At 37.6% G+C, this 17594-nt stretch overlaps 1 protein-coding gene across 5 annotated transcripts in view; it reads left to right on the top strand.

Annotated features, from left to right (window-relative positions):
- The window catches only part of garnl3 (GTPase activating Rap/RanGAP domain like 3), a 141266-nt gene that overhangs the window by 42117 nt on the left and 81555 nt on the right, over positions 1-17594 (top strand). For all 5 annotated transcript variants that reach the window (XM_030149739.1, XM_030149735.1, XM_030149738.1 and 2 more), the window contains exon 2: positions 344-413. In XM_030149739.1, the coding sequence (XP_030005599.1) occupies positions 344-413 (70 nt within the window). The remainder of the gene's footprint in view (positions 1-343; positions 414-17594) is intronic.

Below are 17594 nucleotides of genomic sequence, written 5' to 3'. Positions count from 1 at the left end.
ATTTGACCAGCAGTCAGCCCTCCCAGCCAGTCCCCATCTATCATTGTGACTTAATTCAATCAGGACCCGCATCTCAATCAGAACTGGGCTGGCCGCTGCTGCCGGCCATTCACCACACGCCATTGCCGTGTGGACAGGCTAACAAAAGGGAAAGAAGGATGGAAAGACAGGAAAAGTGAAGGCAGGGACATAATGTGAACAAAAGGGGCCACGAGGAAATGATAAATTGAGATAAAACGGACAGAGGACAGACAGGCAGACTTGTATGCAGGTTATGCATGTGTGTGTGAGCTGGGATGGAGGACAGACAGGCCATGTGTCTGACCATGCACTTCTGTTACAGCTCTGCCTCGGAGGACTTGGGCTGCAGGCGTGGAGACTTCAGCAGGAAACACTATGGTTCGGTGGAGCTGGTGAGTCCCACCCACAACGCACTCATCTGCTTTGTAGCTGCCTTTGTTTGTGTCTCAGCCCCAGCATCTCGTCATCCTTTCTTCTTCTTCTTCTTCTTCATTGCTTCTTTCCCTCGTGTCCCCAGCCTCTTTTGTCTCTGTCCTCTCTCCACTCTCTCCCTGGCTTGCCCTCCTTCTGTTGGCATCGATGGACAACGGAGGTGGGGTGGGGTGGGGGGCTCATGAGTCATGACGTACTGGGTGTGGTCCAGGGTTTGTTGCTTTGCCAGCCACAATAATAGGTGCTCCAGTCACGGCGGCGATTCAGGACTCTGCTGCCTACTCAGCCTTCGAAGTTAATTTGTTTTGTTTTGAAGCTGCCGGTGTAAAGCGGCAGCACACTGTGTGTCTTTGTGGTTGATTACTAAGCTGTTGAGTCATTGTTGCTTTGGGGGGAGTTTGTGCTTCTGTGTGTGTGTGTGTGTGTGTTTGTGTGTGTGTGTGTGTGTTCATCCTTCCACTGTGAGACGAGTCTGTATGTCCCGATAGCTGGGAGGGACAGGAAGTCCTAGGGTTTTTGCTCTGCGATCGTACTTCCTACCAGAGACATGTTGTGGGTTTGTTCATGAGTGCAACGCGCCAGGTGTGTGTCAGATTAGTGTTGAGGAGAAACCACATGCTGCCTATCAGCACCACCAGACTGACAGAACACACTCCATTGTTATGTGTGGGGTGTGTATGAAGTTTCTGATAGCTTCAGTATTCAAAGTAGAGTCCCTTATGGAACAATTTATAAGTTTTAAGATCAAGTCTATTAGGGCTGCACGATATTGGGAAAAATTGACATTGCGATTTTTTTTAATATATTGCGATTAGGGGTGTAAGAAGATATCAGTTCTGCAATATATCACAATATTTAATTTCTCAATACTGTATTGATATTAAAAAGTACTGTATCGATGTTTTTAGGTATTTACTCAAATGCAGATATTGTGGAGATTCTTTTTTTTTTTTCTTTTTTGTTTATATTTTATTTATTATTATTTAACACTTTTATTAAATAATGCTAGTTCCTTTGTTGGGATTGCACAAAAATAATGTTATGATGTTAGTTATGAACTAAAAGAATTTGAACATTTGAGCAGGATCTTAAACTGTCATGTCTGGAAAACATAATGTAAGTTTTAACACAGGAAAATTTTGTGATATAGCATTAGATCCTGTTGTGATCAAATAAAAATGTGTTTAGTATTTGTGCATTTTGCAAAAAATGTGAACAACCTGAAATGTCTTAAGAGAAGTAAGTACAGTTTTAACAATATTCTGCCTGTTGCTAAATGTTTTGTATGTTTGTAGATCCACTGTGATCTGCAAGTTTTAATGTACATGTGTAAATGATAAACTCAGGCATAATATTGTTAAAATTATACTTATTTTTTCAATTTGTTCATGTTATTCACATCTTTTGAAAGGATAGTTTGTAGATATAAACCTTTTCATAATGCAAATGAACATTTTTTGCTCCAAAACATAGAGAAAAGTTTGGAGTTGACATTATTTATATATTATTATGTTATTATTTTACCGGTTCGGCCCACTGCAGATCAAATTTAGCTGAATGTGGCCCCTGGACTAAAATGAGTTTGACACCACTGATTTAATGATATTATGGTATTATGTTGAATTGTATGGCATATAACAAGACACATGATATGAAACAAATTTAGATTCACTGTTGAATTTTGACTTCTTTTGACAGAAACAGGAAGATCTAGTGTGAAGCTTTACACAGCAGACACTCATAAAGAAAAGATAAAGTATGAAAATGTAGATGGTCGTCTTGTTTCAGTCCACATTATTTTCTGAACAGTAATGATGTCTTAACCTTTACCAAGATATTTTTAATCCAAAACACAGTATTGTTCTCATTTTTGTCTTGTGCTTAAACTGAACTGTTTCTTACTTTGACAAGTTTTATACTCATATCTTAACATTATCGGCTAAAGGTCAGAAAATAGTTATTATGCACCTGTGACCAGACACATGGTTTTGGGGCAGCCATCACACAAGAACTCATAAACTAATTACGAGAAAATTTCACATAAATGTGTAATAGGATATAACGATGAAGTGGTGACGTTTTATATCCAAAGGGTCAAAGTCGGCTTCAGGATGACATCATAATGTGCTACACTAACACTGCTCAGGCCATTACTGAATGCCATAACTCAGGAGCAGAAGGTGGGATTCTGACCATATTTCAAATGTCGTTATATACTGAGTGTGTGACATTAATAGGTGCGTCCACCTGGAAACTGTGGTGGTTGCATAGATCTCTTGTGCACTTGTGATCATTTAAGTCAGGGGTGTCAAACATAAGGCCCGTGGGCCAAAACTGGACCGCCAAAAGGTCCAATCCAGTCTGTAGGAAGGATTTGTGCAACGCAAAAAAATTACACTGAAGGTATTAACAATCAGTGATGTTAAAATGATTTTAATTCAGGTTCCACATACAGACCAATATGATCATAATAACCTATAAATAATGACAACTCCAAATTTTCCTCTTTGTTATAAAAAAAAGAAAGTTACATGTCTACCTTTACATTTCATAAAAAATATGAACAACCTGAAATTTGTTAAGAGAAGTGCAATTTTAACATCATTTTGTTAATGTTTCTCAAGTTTTTGTTCATTTTGGTGCATGTTTTGTTCTTGTTATTGCTTAACTTGATCATATTTGTTAGCTTTTTGTTGTGTTTTTTGGTTTATTTCTGTTCAATTTGTTCATGTTTTTCAAATTTGCATTCATTTTTGTCTACATTTTGTTCTTGTTGTTCTTTATTTCATTGATATTTGTTGTTTTGTTTCTTTCCTGTTAATTGTGTTCATGTTTTTCAAATTTCTCAAAATTACTGTACGTTATAATGCACATGTGTAAATGATAAACTGAGACATAATTCTAATTGCTCTTTCAGATGTAAACATTTTCATAATGTAATTTTACTTCTTTCACTCTAAAACACAGAAAAGTTTAGAGTTGATTATGTTTATGTTATTATTTTACTGGTCCAGTCCACTTTAGATCACATTGGGCTGTATGTGGAACCTGAACTAAAATGAGTTTGACAGCCCTGATGAAGGTGAAGGATGTTAGATTTAGAAAGTTTTCAGGTGGTAGGACAAAATTACAGATAAAGAAGAGAAAAGAAGCGAAAACAAAGAACTTTCATATTAAACCTATATGTAATCATGTATAATAACAACAATAGGATATTTATAATATTATCATGTGTAATAGCAATAATTGGATGTTTGTAATATAATCATGTATAATAGCAACAGTGGGATACTTATAATTCATGGGCAAACTTTAATCAATTTTTGCTTGGTGGCTGCCTTGGTCCCTGTTTTTGTCTGTTTGTGTGCACTGTGTGTTGTTGCTTGTTTTTCATTTTATATATCTTACCTCAGTTATGGTATAATGTTATCTGTAAGCCGTTTTTAGCTTACTGGCTGACAGGCCGTAAGCTGTTGTCGTCATGCGCCGTCCATCGGCGGCGCCGTCGTCTGCTGTCGTCGTCGTCCGTCATCCGTTACAAAAATTTCAATCGTCTTCTTCTCTGAAACTACAATTCCGATTGACTTCAAACTTGGTATACAGCTTCTTTATGATGATATCAACAAAAGTTAGTGAAATTATTTGGATCTGGATCTGATTTTGGATTTGGTGCCGCTTTGAAAAATGTTCCCATTAAAAGAGATAGGAAGTGGATTGAATCAGTAAGTATCAATGATATCAAGTTGGAATTTGAATTTTTTACAGATCTGATTGAAATATGACCAAAACATGGGCTATTTCTGTAATAGAATAAATACACAAAACTGGGTGATAATAAATGGCATCTGGATACATTTCCCAAAGCTTTTAATTTGGCCGGTAAACTACAGGGCCATTGGTCCTATTTTTTGTTTTGTTTTTTTCTTTTACCGGCCAAAGGGACTCGAGATGGAAATTAGCCATATCTCTTGTATTCACATGTAAATGTTCATTAATATGAATTCTCCCATTTTAAAAATAAATAAATCATTCATTCATTCATTTAAACGGTAGAACTATATTGTATGTTCCTTAACTCCACTAAATACCATGTTGATGACTCTGTAAGAATAAGCATGTGTTTATCTTAATACAAACTCCGTAAACACATTTGTGAGAAACTCCACAACCTTTCTTTAACTGTGACATGACATTTCCTCACAGGGGTTAGAAACTACTGCACACTTGAGGCGGGCTTTGATAAACCTAGGTTGATCTGCAGAAATATCCCCCGGAGAAAAATATACTGAGGTCAAGCTTACATTTGAGCAATTCTCTTTGGTCTTTGACTCTGCAGTGAAATAAACGCTTTGTTTTTCAGCTAAAGCAGAAATAAAATTGCTGGTAGGAACACACAAGGGAAAGTGTTTTTGTGGAGTCCAGTGACCACACTGTTTAAGGCTGTATGACTCCAGGGGAGAAAGTGCAGAGGTCAGGAGACAGTCTGTGGAAATTCTGCTCCTAATGTCTTTCAGCCATTACAGTCTTTTGTGGACAGTAGAGCCACTGAAAGGATGTTCTGTCCCATTTCCAGTAGGAGCTTTGGGCTTTGTATCCTTTGACATCCCACCTTAGCCAAGTTAATGTCGTAAAGAGTAGTGTGTCCTGTAGGGAAGTGTATATAAGCAGTGTTGTGCAAGTTACTTCCAAACTGTAATCCATTACAGATTACTTGTTACTGTTATTTAAAAGTAATTCCTTACCTTACAATATTGCTGTCTCAGAATTGTAATGTGTTAGCCTACTGTATTACTTTTGAGTTGTCGTAAATTGTGCGTGCGCAGTAGAACCCACCCCCCACCCCCCCAATACAAGAGATAGGAGAGCCTTGGGACATATAAATTTGTGCCCCGAAGTACATGTGGACAGATAGCTCAGTAACGCCATGGTCTACGATGTTCGAATCCCAGCAGGAACTAGGGGTGTGCCAAAAAACCGATTCATATAAAAATCGTGATTCTGATTTACTACGATTCAGAATCCATTTAAAATGTCCCAAAATCAATTTTAAAAAATAAAACAAACCTGCCGGCAGTGTGCGTCTGTTTTGTACGCGGGACGTCCTGACATCATCACACAGCTGGTTCTCGAACATACGCATGCACCGTAAACACCAAAACGAAGAGGAAACTAATGGAGGAGATAGGGTTAGCGGTTTATTGATTAGTGGCTAGCGCAATAAGCAGTTAGCGATTAGCACAATTAGCAGCTAGTGCATTGACCATCAAATGGTGTTAAATAACACACAAAAGGATGAAAATGTGTACGTATAGCATGCCAAATACAATAAACTGATGTCACATACAGTGGGATTTCATGAGCTCAGTCTGTCAGCAGGCATCACCCAGAGCTTAAGGACATGGTGCCGAGTCAGCCACCAGCAGCAAACCAACACACACTGCTGTACCTCACCAAACTCCCTGCCAAGCATGGATAAATGTTTAAAACTTAATAAATGTGAAAAAGTACATTTGTCATTCCGTCTTGCAAAGCAGACTGGAGTAGATCATGAGGATCCTTTGAACACCGATAGATTGAAGCAGAAATCATTATGAATCAGATCATTTTGAATCAAAAATCGATTTTGAATCGGCTCGTAGCCCCAAAAATCAGAATCGAATCAAATTGTGAGATAGTAAAAGATTCCCACCCCTAGCAGGAAAGTTTGCATTTTTTTCAATATTTTACATGTTCAACAGGGCGCAGCATCGAGGACGCCAGTAGATTAATCTGCAGTTGATAAAGAATTCTAATTAGTCATAGAAACGTTAACTTCCCTTGTCATTGGTGATCACAGGGATCATGCTAACTATCTTCTGTAAAGCAGGGTTAGTAATGAGCATACGTCCATGTGGACAATGGACTGTCTTCTGCCGTCTGCACCCATTGGCTGAACACCAACAGGAAATAGAACTGTACAGACGCATTTTTGATTCCTTAAACTATTGAACGTGTTACAGCAAAAAGTAATCTGTTACTGTAATGTATTACTTTTGTAACACATTACTCCGAACACTGTATATATATGTACAGTATATACCAAGAATTCCCTTCATCCTTCCATTCATCCAAGATTTTTGTCCAACCCATTTCTCACAGACTGTTCACCTGATGCGTTTCTAATTTGACACATGTTCTTTACCACCAGGAGACGTGCAGTGCACAGGCTGATGGCTGAATTTCAATTTTGGGATTTTTGATTTCAACTACATAATTTATCCAACAAATTTCTCAGGCACTATTTACCCTAATATTGTCAATCTGAAACACATTTTTTGCCTTTCTCTCAATTTTTACTTTTTTTTTTTTTTTTAATAACAAATTTTTCAAAAGTTGAATTCTTGGGTAGGCAGGGTATCGGTAAGCAGGAGATTTTTTTTTTTTTTTTTTTTTTTTTTTTTTTTTATAACCAAGCCTTTTTAGATGGCAGACCAGAGGGTTTATAGCTAAACATTGTGGTGGTTTGTGCTTGTTTTGTTGGAGACAGAGGCTCGTTTGAAGTTCGGTTATATGATATGTAGATCGTGAGGGATCACTTACGCCTGTGAGTTAAGACCGTCTTAGTTTCAGGTTACTTCTACTTTTATTTAAATTAACCTCCTGAGACCCAGGAAATGCCCGCAAAGTACAAGCTTTTTTTTGTTTTTTTTTATTATATAAGTGCCTATATTAGAAACATCATGATGCAACAGTTTTTTCAGATGCAGTTTTTTTAAAAAATTTATGGAGTGTCCTTTGTGGTGGACAGTTTTCTTTTCTTTTTTTTTTTTTGTATACAGTTGTGAAACTCTTGTCCACAAATGTGGACAGAAAACCCATAACTGGGTCTTAGGACGTTAACGCTATCTCTTATTTAATGTAATCTGATAACACGTTTCTGTTGATTTCTTTGTTGATCTTAATAATTATGTTCTTTCTAACACTAGAAGTTCCTTTATTGTGCTACCTGTTGACTATGATACAGGTTCTTTAATTAGTGTTTAAGATTTTAAAGGTTAACTCTGGTACTGGACTGATAGTGTAGGCTGTAAGACTGTCCTCATCAGTAATAGTATTGGCGCTAATGATATTTTACAATGATTCTAACCCTTTTTACAACAATAACTACATTACACATGTTTAAAAATACAGATTTTGCTTTACATGTATTTTATTTATTTATTTAACCTTTATTTACTTAGGCAAGCAATTAAGAACAGATTTTTTTTTTTTTTTTTTTTTTACAAATGCAGCCTGATAAATGTTTTCTGGTTTCTTTGTATCTTTTGACTTCACTTTGTTGCTGTTCATAGAGGAACATGTTGTCTCAAAATATCTCAGTGCAAGTGGGTGATAGTGATTCAAAGCAGGATCTCCCTAATAAGAAAGACCAACAGGAGAAGAGGATGACTCATACCGTCTGTTTTATTTCTGGCATCATGTGAGCTGCAGTAGCAGCCAATAAGCCAATAAGAGCAGGTACCTGCACTGACACCAATGATTTTAGTCTACACACACACACACACACACACACGCACACACACACACACACACACACACTCACAGGACCTTAAATCACAGCCTTTTGCGATTAGATGCTTACATAGGCTGACGTGATTGTGATTAGATTAGTCGTGCAGTTCTAATTAAGACTTTTCTACTCTCTAAATGCCCCACTAGTTTTGTAAAATAAAATCTCAAAAATATTTGGTAACATTTTGTTTGAACATCTTTAAATTAATTACTTCTTTATCAATCCAGTTCCACTAAAAAGCAGCTAAAGTTGTTCGATAAATGTGCTTATTTTTACCTTTTGAAATGTATTAAAGTATAAGTTTAAAGACCTTAAGTGCAGTACGGCAAATACAGTATTTGTTGGACTGTTTTTTTTTTTGGTAGTTTCCTCTACTGATGATTATTGAGGGTTTTTTGTTATGAATCCAGTTAACTGTACTAGAACTATGTTTCTATCTATGTTTTTGCAACTTTTCTACATCCTATTCCAAGCGTGAATGTTGTACTTATACGTACACTCGTACATATATTTGTAACAACGGTTGTATATTCAGTAGCCAAAGATGTTTCATCCATTATGTTGATGGAGAATATAATGTGGTAATGTGATGTGGAGTGTATGCATTCATAGGTGACATTTCTCTGATGGCACCAAATGATGCTTATCAGGTGTTTTAAGGTGTTTTCATACATTCTTGTCCAACCCACTTGTTGAACACTGTTCACCTGATACTTTTCAAATTTCACACACATGCTCTTTATCTCCAGGAGATATGCAGTGTATAGTCTGATGGCTGAATTTAAATTTTTAGATTTTTTTTTTTTTTTTTTTTTTTTTACAAATTTCTGAAAGTTTTTTTTAGAAAATTTGTCCAACCAATTTGTCAGACACTATTCACCCAATTCTTGTCAAGTATGACAAACATGTTTTTTTACATATGCCTTTCTCTCATTTTTTTTTTTTTTTTTTTACACATTTTTAAAAAGTTTTGAAAAGATTGAAAGTTAAGACTTCAAATTAATCCTTGGGTAGGCAGGCTTTTTTTTTTTTTTTTTTCAAAAATAAAAAAACGAAAATAATTAGTGATATTAGTATCAGCCCAGCATTTCCAATATTATTTGGCTTAGAGTCTGGTTTTTACCAACTCTATATAAAGTGTCATGACATAACTTTTTTGTTGTGATCTGGCACTATATAAATAAAATTTGATTGATTGATTGAGTGATTTGATTGGTTTTCCCCTGTAAGTCGCTTTGGAAAAAAGCGTCTGCCAAAAGCATAAATGCATAAACATAAACATTATTGAAGTGTTTTTCGTCTTCGGCACTGCATCTGAGTGGCTAAGGAAAACTTCAAATGAGTTACAGAGTCACATTAGATCAAGAAATAAACCTCAGGAAAGTCTTATCAAAGAGACATCCCCTTTACATGGATGTTTGGGGCATTCAAGGACCTCCCAAAGCCTTTTTCCCACCACCATCCCTTCTTTGTCTCCTTTCCTTGTTTCTTTGTTGTTGCGGCTCTTAAAATATGATTTGCAGTCTTTTTTCCCTCTCGCCTGGTCTCCGACCTGAGCATCAGACATTCAGAGACAATGTTCACAAGTACTTGAACGTCTCAGTTTCTCTATTCTTTATAAGCATGGTGCATCCTGCTTCTGTCCACTCCTACAACTGGACATGACACTTCTTTTCAGCACTGCTAGGAGATTTAAACTTCTCTAAGTTTTTCTTTAGAATGTCTCAGTCTGCATTTTTTCGGAACTTTTTCTAAGGTGTTCATCAGGCATCCTCAGACTGTCCCCGATAGCTTCAATTAGGATTTTTTGGTTTAGTAGTTACACTTTCTGTTTGTTCATTTTTGATGTAAAACCTGCTCAAACTCTAATAATACGACTAACAGTATTGACAGTGAAATCATATCCACTCCAAACTGCATAACCTCAAAACAGCTGACGACAGAAACATGAAGCTAAATCCTGGGAGGATTTTCAGTATGGTAAATTTGGGCTGAATCCCAATTCACCCCTCGGTTTTGTGTGTGCAGGTGAAGGGGTAATGATGTCCCGATTCTCAATTAGATGGAGGGGAGGGGCTAAAGCAGAGGACTGTAGAGCCCTCGAAACAGAGATTTTTCAGGACCACACAATGAACGGAGGGGTAGGAGAAATTTCCCATAATTCTGTTTGAATTGTTGACAAGATGGAGGTAAACGCAGTAAAAAAGTGCAGCAGTGTGATGAAAGAAACACACAAATGTACATATTTTCTTGGTAAACAACTTAATCATTTGAGCGATAGTTTAACCTCCTAAGACCCAGGAAATGTCAGCAAAGTACAAGCTGTTTTGTTTTTTATTAAATAAGTGCCTATATTGGAAACATCATGATGCAACAGTTTTTTCAGATGCAGTTTTTAAAATGGTTATGGAATGCCCTTTGTGGTGGACAGTTTTTTTTTTTTTTTTTGTTTTTTTTTGTATGCAGTTGTGAAACTCTTGCCCACAAATGTGGACAGAAAACCCATAGCTGGGTCTTAGGAGGTTAATGCCGTTTCAGTGTGTTACAGATGACATTTCTGCAGTTTATAGTTGATAGACGCAAAAAGATGACCAAAGCCCATGGAACAGAGACGGTTACAACTGCTGACGGCATGGGGAATACTTTAGGAAACAAAGTTGTCGCATCTGTTTTTAGCCGCGTCGATGACTGCTGATGATGTAACAGGTCTCCAAGGGTTGTCCCATTTCATAGGGGAATGTTTCAACCCCCTACCCCTTGCAGCTCCGTTTCAAGGGGTAGTCCCAAGTGCAAAGGCCAAGGGGGAGGGGTAAGGGGTGAATGGGGATTGGGCCTTGATCTAAAGGAACAAATATTTGCATTATCTGATTGTCTAGTTTTGTCTGTTTCACATAGTAACTCTTTTCTGTTCATTATCACATACGCAGCACAAAAATACTTCCTATTCCAAAGACACAGTGGTACAATTTAACTTATCATACATAAATTCTGAACCCATCAAGAGGTCAAGAGGTGTAGTGGAATATTCCTGTACTCGCAGTTCCTTTCACTGGAACATATTGAATCATAGGATTTTGTAGGTTTAAGTCTCCTAATAAAGGCAACAGTGTGGAGAATCTGTGTGTGTGGTTGCCTTACACAGTGCCAGAGGGCCTTCTTGTTACAAGGAAAAGAGTGAGAACCAAAGTAGGAAGTTTAATTCACTAAATACACCAAGGAATAAAAAATCAATACTGTGGTGCAATATACAAGAGCTACACATAGACACACAAACACGCGCACACAAAGACCTCAGCCCATATTTCATGCTCGAGTCACTCCAGTCGACACGTGTGAGGTTCCTATTAACTTCTTTGCCACCAGACTCTCTGTTTAAACACTCATCAGCACAAATGAGCAAGCAAATACTCCATGATGGCATCCACGTTGTTGGATGCACATGAAAGACAAAAGCTACTCCCACCCTATCTTGTCACTTCAGGCACTGACAACTCCATGGTCCACTTTCAAAAGCTTAATTGTGCGCTGTGCACTGAAGCCCGAGCCGGCAACAATTAAACCCATTTCATCCTGACATAACCGCTCAGAAAGCGCTGCAGCGTTTTCCTGATGATTTGAATTGCTTTTATTTTAGGACCCGAGATGAAAGCGGTGATGGATAGGAGAGGTGGGAGCTGGCTGTCTGATAAACTGTGTGGTGTACCGCACAGGAAAAGAACAACACTGGGGATCAGGGATTCTCGTGTCACTTTTGTGTCTATTTGTATGGATATGCCTTTACCTCTTGTTGTTTTGTGAGTCGCAGCAGACGACAAAGAATGCGACTGAAACCAGTATCACAGCCTTTGTATGTATGCATGCATATGTTTGCGGAGCGCTGTGCTAAAAGTTTAGCTGTCAGTCTTGCACACTGAGTGTTGAGCAGACGGCTCCACTCCCACCTGCCTACCAGTGTTACTGTCACCGCCTCAGAGGCTTTTGACTGCAGTGTCACGCTGAATTTATTCTCACTCGCAGCATGAGTGCATCACACTGTGCATGCCTGTGTGTTTGGTGTTTACTGGCATTAATTTCGGCTCGCTGAACAAACCATGGTTCTCACTGGTAATGACTTTTGTGAAATCATTTTTAGATTTGTCTAAGCTCCTCATACATCTGCTGGATTATTTGTCAGGATCAAATGCTAAGTTATAAAGAAAAGAACATTCTTGATTTGTTGCTGCAGGTTTTGCCAGTGACTAAGTCCTGTCACTATTTCTTTTTTTGGCTAAAGCTATTGTTTTGCTGCAAACACACACATATGTCCAGATGTACATTAACACATGGAAGGCTTTCCGCAATGTCAATAAAGTATTAAAACTGAGATTCAGTCAAGAATACCCAGACGAATCACGGCTACAGCCACCAGAGCTGTTCAGAAAATGACTAAGTAGTTAGATTAACATGATCGATGCGCTCTGTGATTCCAGTCTTCACTGCAGCATCTGCCCACTCTTGAGGGCCCTTATAGCTACTGCACCCTGCAAGCACAACTCCTGGGTGGGTGGCCTGTTGCCTTCAGTCCTAGTCATTAGATTAGTCATCGCCTGTGTTGCTGTTCTATACATGGGCAGATAGTGATGCAGTGGCTGGATTCGTCCTCGCTGCAGACAGCTTTAATGCTAATCAGGTGCAGTCATGGCAGCTTGGCACACAGCCACGTAACAGACGTTGTTTGTTTTTCATTTACATTTTCACCTCTGATTTCCCCCCTAACAGATAGCAGGCTGTCATATTATATTTATGACAACTTTATTTGTAGTATTTGGATTGTTTTACATGACATAACAGGCTCTTCACATGCTTGTATTTTTTATTTTTGATTTCACTTTGACTCTAAGAGCTCCCCCAAGTCATGTAATACAATGATTTTTTTTATTCAAATGGTTAAATTCATAAACTTTTGAAGCATTTAAGCCATATGTTACTTTGAAACCATCTGTTAAAATATATCGTTAATGCTTTGCTGTTCAGTTTACCTCTACAAAAGGGTGTCTGTGTGTGCATGGGTGCAGAATTTAAAAGGTAGGGCTGCTTGATTTGGCTTCAATTTCCGTTTACTTGCTTAGTTATCAAGGGGAATTAACAGATAACTGATCAATTTGAAATATATTTATTTCAATAGAAAATTGATCTAAATATTAAAAAGTAGTGACTTTAATGTTAATGCATGTTTCACACAGTATCTCTGTCTGCTTAGTGTCACTGAACCCAAAATATCACTATTCACTCACAGGATTTTTTAAATTGCTGGCTTTTGTGATTATATAATTACAGAGGCTGATTGAAATTGTGCTTAATTGTGCAGCTCTAGCATAATCTGTTAGTACACTAACTGGAGTATCATTAACAGCAACAGTGAATGAGCCTAAAAATGGACACGGATAGCATCAAGAAAAGCTATATGCCATCTTCAGACAAACTGTTTATCTCAATAGATCCATATAAGGACTGCAATAATAGGTTCGGTTCACTCTGTACCCTTTAAACTAGGCAAAATAAACCAGAAAATGTTACAGCAGTGTTGTCATAACGACTGTGTATCATAAGTGTATGGAGAAATAGTGATGTCACCCAGCCAGTAGTAGCCAATAGTGTGCAATTTAGCCATTGCCATGCTGGCTATTTGGAGCCAGAAGTGACCATATTTGGACAAAAGGGGCTGATCTACAGGAGCCTGGAGCGATCAGAGGGAAGCTGATGCCAATCACTAGCTTGGTAAAACATCACTACTCTGTAACTGTATAACAGACAACTTTACTGTGGTGGTGTTGTTCATGAATTCCACTAAAAATGACTGTCATTGAAAAATGGCCTTTAATAAGTACAACAATACTCCAAATGTCTGACACTGCAGGGAAGCGAACTACCATGCAGAGTTGTCCTTCAAAGTCCGACAGGGCAGACAACAGTTCTTCCTTTGACCAGAGATCTGATTAATGGAGGAGAAATGTACCGATGGACCAGGTCATGCCTTAGAAATGAAATGATGAGACCAGAAAGAACCCTGGCAAGAAATTTAGGGAGAAGTTAAGTGTCGGTCGATGGGGGCCAGGGGTTTTTGGGGCCAACCCCAGAAACCATCAGACTTATTCCAACATTAAGATACAGGCTCCATTTTTGCACCAATGTCCTTCCCCCTTGGTTGTCACTTTACCACCGAAGATACTGATGGGACGTCATCTCAGCACCCCTCTAAAGTACAGGGTTCCTACGCAAGTATGGAAAGTATGGAAAGGTATGGAATTTTATTTTATAGATTTCCAGGTCTGGAAAAGTATGTAAAATGGAAACAAATGTATGGAAAAATATTCATGTTTCCAAGAGTGTTACCACTGTTCTATTTTCCAAAACATAAACTTCTGAATCCTACTATATAATGCATGTTCTGTGTCCATCCCATCGATGTTGCAGCACAGGAGGGCGTTTGTATGGCTTTTCCTCAGCCTTCACAGGCCCAATCGCTGCCAGACTCGCCAAATGAATAGAAACATTACCTGACGATCTACTAGGCACAATTTTATGTCCGTATTCAAATGTTGTGAGATATGCTGGGCAATTTTAGCCTCTCTCTACTTTGAATTCTTCATCCCTGCCGCCATACTCCATTTTCGGAAGTGGTTATGCTGCCATTCATGAAATTTCTAGTGCTAGCAGACGATGCTACAGTGTGAAGGCTGCATGCTTGACAGGCCAAACAAATACATGCTCTTCCCTTCATGCCTCACGTGTTGGTTCAAATTATTACCTGCACAATGCATGATTAAATGGTAGTTTACAAATGGATAGTGGGGGCAGACAAGTTCTACTTACCATGCCGGCGTACAATGGCACCACGGGTACAATGCCGCTAGTATCTAAAAAGAAGTGGATCGATCCGTTTTTTTAACCCTTTCATGCATGAATTATGAGAACCTCAGTCATGATTTTCCCCCGTTTTTATTCCTCTTTAGGCATGAAAAAAAAATAACGTAATTGACAGCTTTTTATGAACCTATTTTTCATGGAGTTGCAAAAATGTCCACTCAAATGGGTATGATGTGTTTAATTTTTGAAGCCAAGAAACATGTATTTACTGATATACTGTGAAAACTATGAAATAAAAACACTTTTAATGCTGCTAATCTGATGTTTTCTCATATTTAAACACACTCTAATACTAGTTATTACTCACTTCATGGAGATAATATACCAAAAAAAATATTTTGTTAAAGAAAAAATGATGATTACAGTCTAATAACAATTGATTTACACTCAAACATGTTCCTGCAGATCAGGTTCATGCAGAACAGCAAAGTTACATGATGCATAAGTGTCCACTGTGTTGGCTGATATGGAACTAAAACAACAAAACTCATGAATATATAAGAGAACGGTTGTAGAATAGCTGTCCACTGTAGTGACCAGTGTGCATGAAAGGGTTAAGGTGCTTGTTAGTGCAGCTAAAATGTTTGTGTGAGAGCACATACCGTAGACTAAGCATCCCAGAAAACATTTGGGCAGATTGACAAGTTGAATGCCCAGCCTTCTGCTCTTATCCACCTTCAACCCAGGTGTCGTAAAGTTTCACTGCTGCTTTGACGGACAGGTGATGTCCCCACACTGTTTGTGAGTGAGTTATTCAACATGCCTTGTATGATCGTTGGCAGAACTCATAATGGGTAGATGTAAATTCTCTGAGGACTGGCTCATAAATCCCAAATATAAAGGCTGGTTGGCAGGTTGGCATTTTTTCACCAAGACATCTGGAAATTAGGGTCTGGAAAAAGTATGGAATTTTGAAATTTCAAATGTGTAGGAACCCTGATAGTAGGATCAGATGCTGTATGTCACAGGTGTCAAACATGCGACCTGGGGACCAAAACCAGCCCGCCAAAGGTTCCAGTCTGGCCCGTGAGATGAATTTACAAAGTGCAAAATGCAAAAATTACCCTGAAGATATTAACAGTCAAGGGCATCAAACTGAAAAATAATCGCATAATAATCTAGAAATAATGACTCCAAATGTTCTTCTTGGTTTTGGTTGTCATTATTTATAGCAGGGGTGTCAAACTCGTTTTAGTTGAGGGACCACATTCAGCCCAATTTGATCTCAAGTGGGCCGGATCAGTAAAATAATAACAGTTATAAAGTAAAATTATATTCTGATCAGGTTTACATCTACAGAGTTTCCTTAAAAAATCTGAATAACATGAACAACTTGAATTGTCTTAAGAAAAACAAGTGCAATTTTAAAAATATTCTGCCTCGGTTTATAGTTCATCATTTACACATGTACATTACAATCGCACAAAACATTTAGTAACAGGCAGAATATTGGTAAAATTGCATTTACTTTTCTTCAGACTTTTCCATTTGTTCATATTTGTTCAGGTTATTCACATTTTTTGTAAAAGTATAATTTGGTAATGTAAACATTTTCATGTAATTTAACTTTTTTACACCAAAAAAATAAAGAGAACATTTGGGGTTGTGATTATTTATATATTATTACGACAATATTTTTCTGGTCTAACCCACTTGAAATCTAATTGGACTGTATGTGTCTTTATGTGAAACCTGAATTAAAATGATTTTGACACCACTGATTGTTAATTTCTTCAGTGTAATTTTTGCATTTCACAGATTCATCCCCCGGGCTGGATTGGACCCTTTGGCGGGCTGGATTTGGCCCCCGGGCCGCATGTTTGACATCTGTGATTTATAGGTTATTATGCTATTATTTTACTTGTCCAGCCCACTGGACATCAAATTGGGCTGAATGTGGCCACTGAAAGAAAATGAGTTTGACACCCCTGCTGTATGTCATCGTACAAACAACTGCAGTGTTTTCCATAAATTACACTGGTCAACAACAAATTTATTGTTTGTTTTTTGAGCTGATTTAGGGTAATTTTGGTGTGCTGAATCCAAAAATCACATTAATTTTGCTCAATCAAGTCAACTTTCTGAACTATGCTACATATTGGCTTTTTAACATTTTTGCTTACATTTATGGGCATTTTCACATCATATGATACAAAATTCTGTCATATTTCTTGCAATAAACGAGTTCTGAAGATTTTACTTTTGCCAATTTATGATTAATGATTTTTTTTAATATTACGGGTGAATGAAATGGCTTCGACTAGAAGATCCTGCAAAAATAAGCCTGACGTATTCTGCTACATCTGCGTTGAATACATAATAAATAATAAATACATCCTGTTAGAAAATGATTTTTTTTCTCTTAAAACCTATTTTGGGTGAGAACTATATAAAAAATCAACTGATGAAGTCACAAAAATGTAATCAATTTTGTGAAAAGATCAAATTTTTCAAAATCAAATTAGCAAAAAAAACCTGGCCTGATTGAGAAAAACAGATGTCATTTTTGGATTTAGCGGTGCAAAATGGTCCTAATTCAGTTGAAAAAACCTAGACAACTTGCAAAGAACATTTTTTTTGTAACCCAGTGTTATATAGAATGTCGTGACCAACAGTAGTTTATGTATTCTGTCTCATAGCGAAACAAAAGTATTGTGTTCATGTGTCGACTGCACAGTTTTCA

This window comes from Sphaeramia orbicularis, chromosome 12 (assembly GCF_902148855.1).
Source record: "Sphaeramia orbicularis chromosome 12, fSphaOr1.1, whole genome shotgun sequence".
NCBI classification, from domain to species: Eukaryota; Metazoa; Chordata; class Actinopteri; order Kurtiformes; family Apogonidae; genus Sphaeramia; species Sphaeramia orbicularis.
This window is presented reverse-complemented; position numbering and strand designations above follow the sequence as displayed.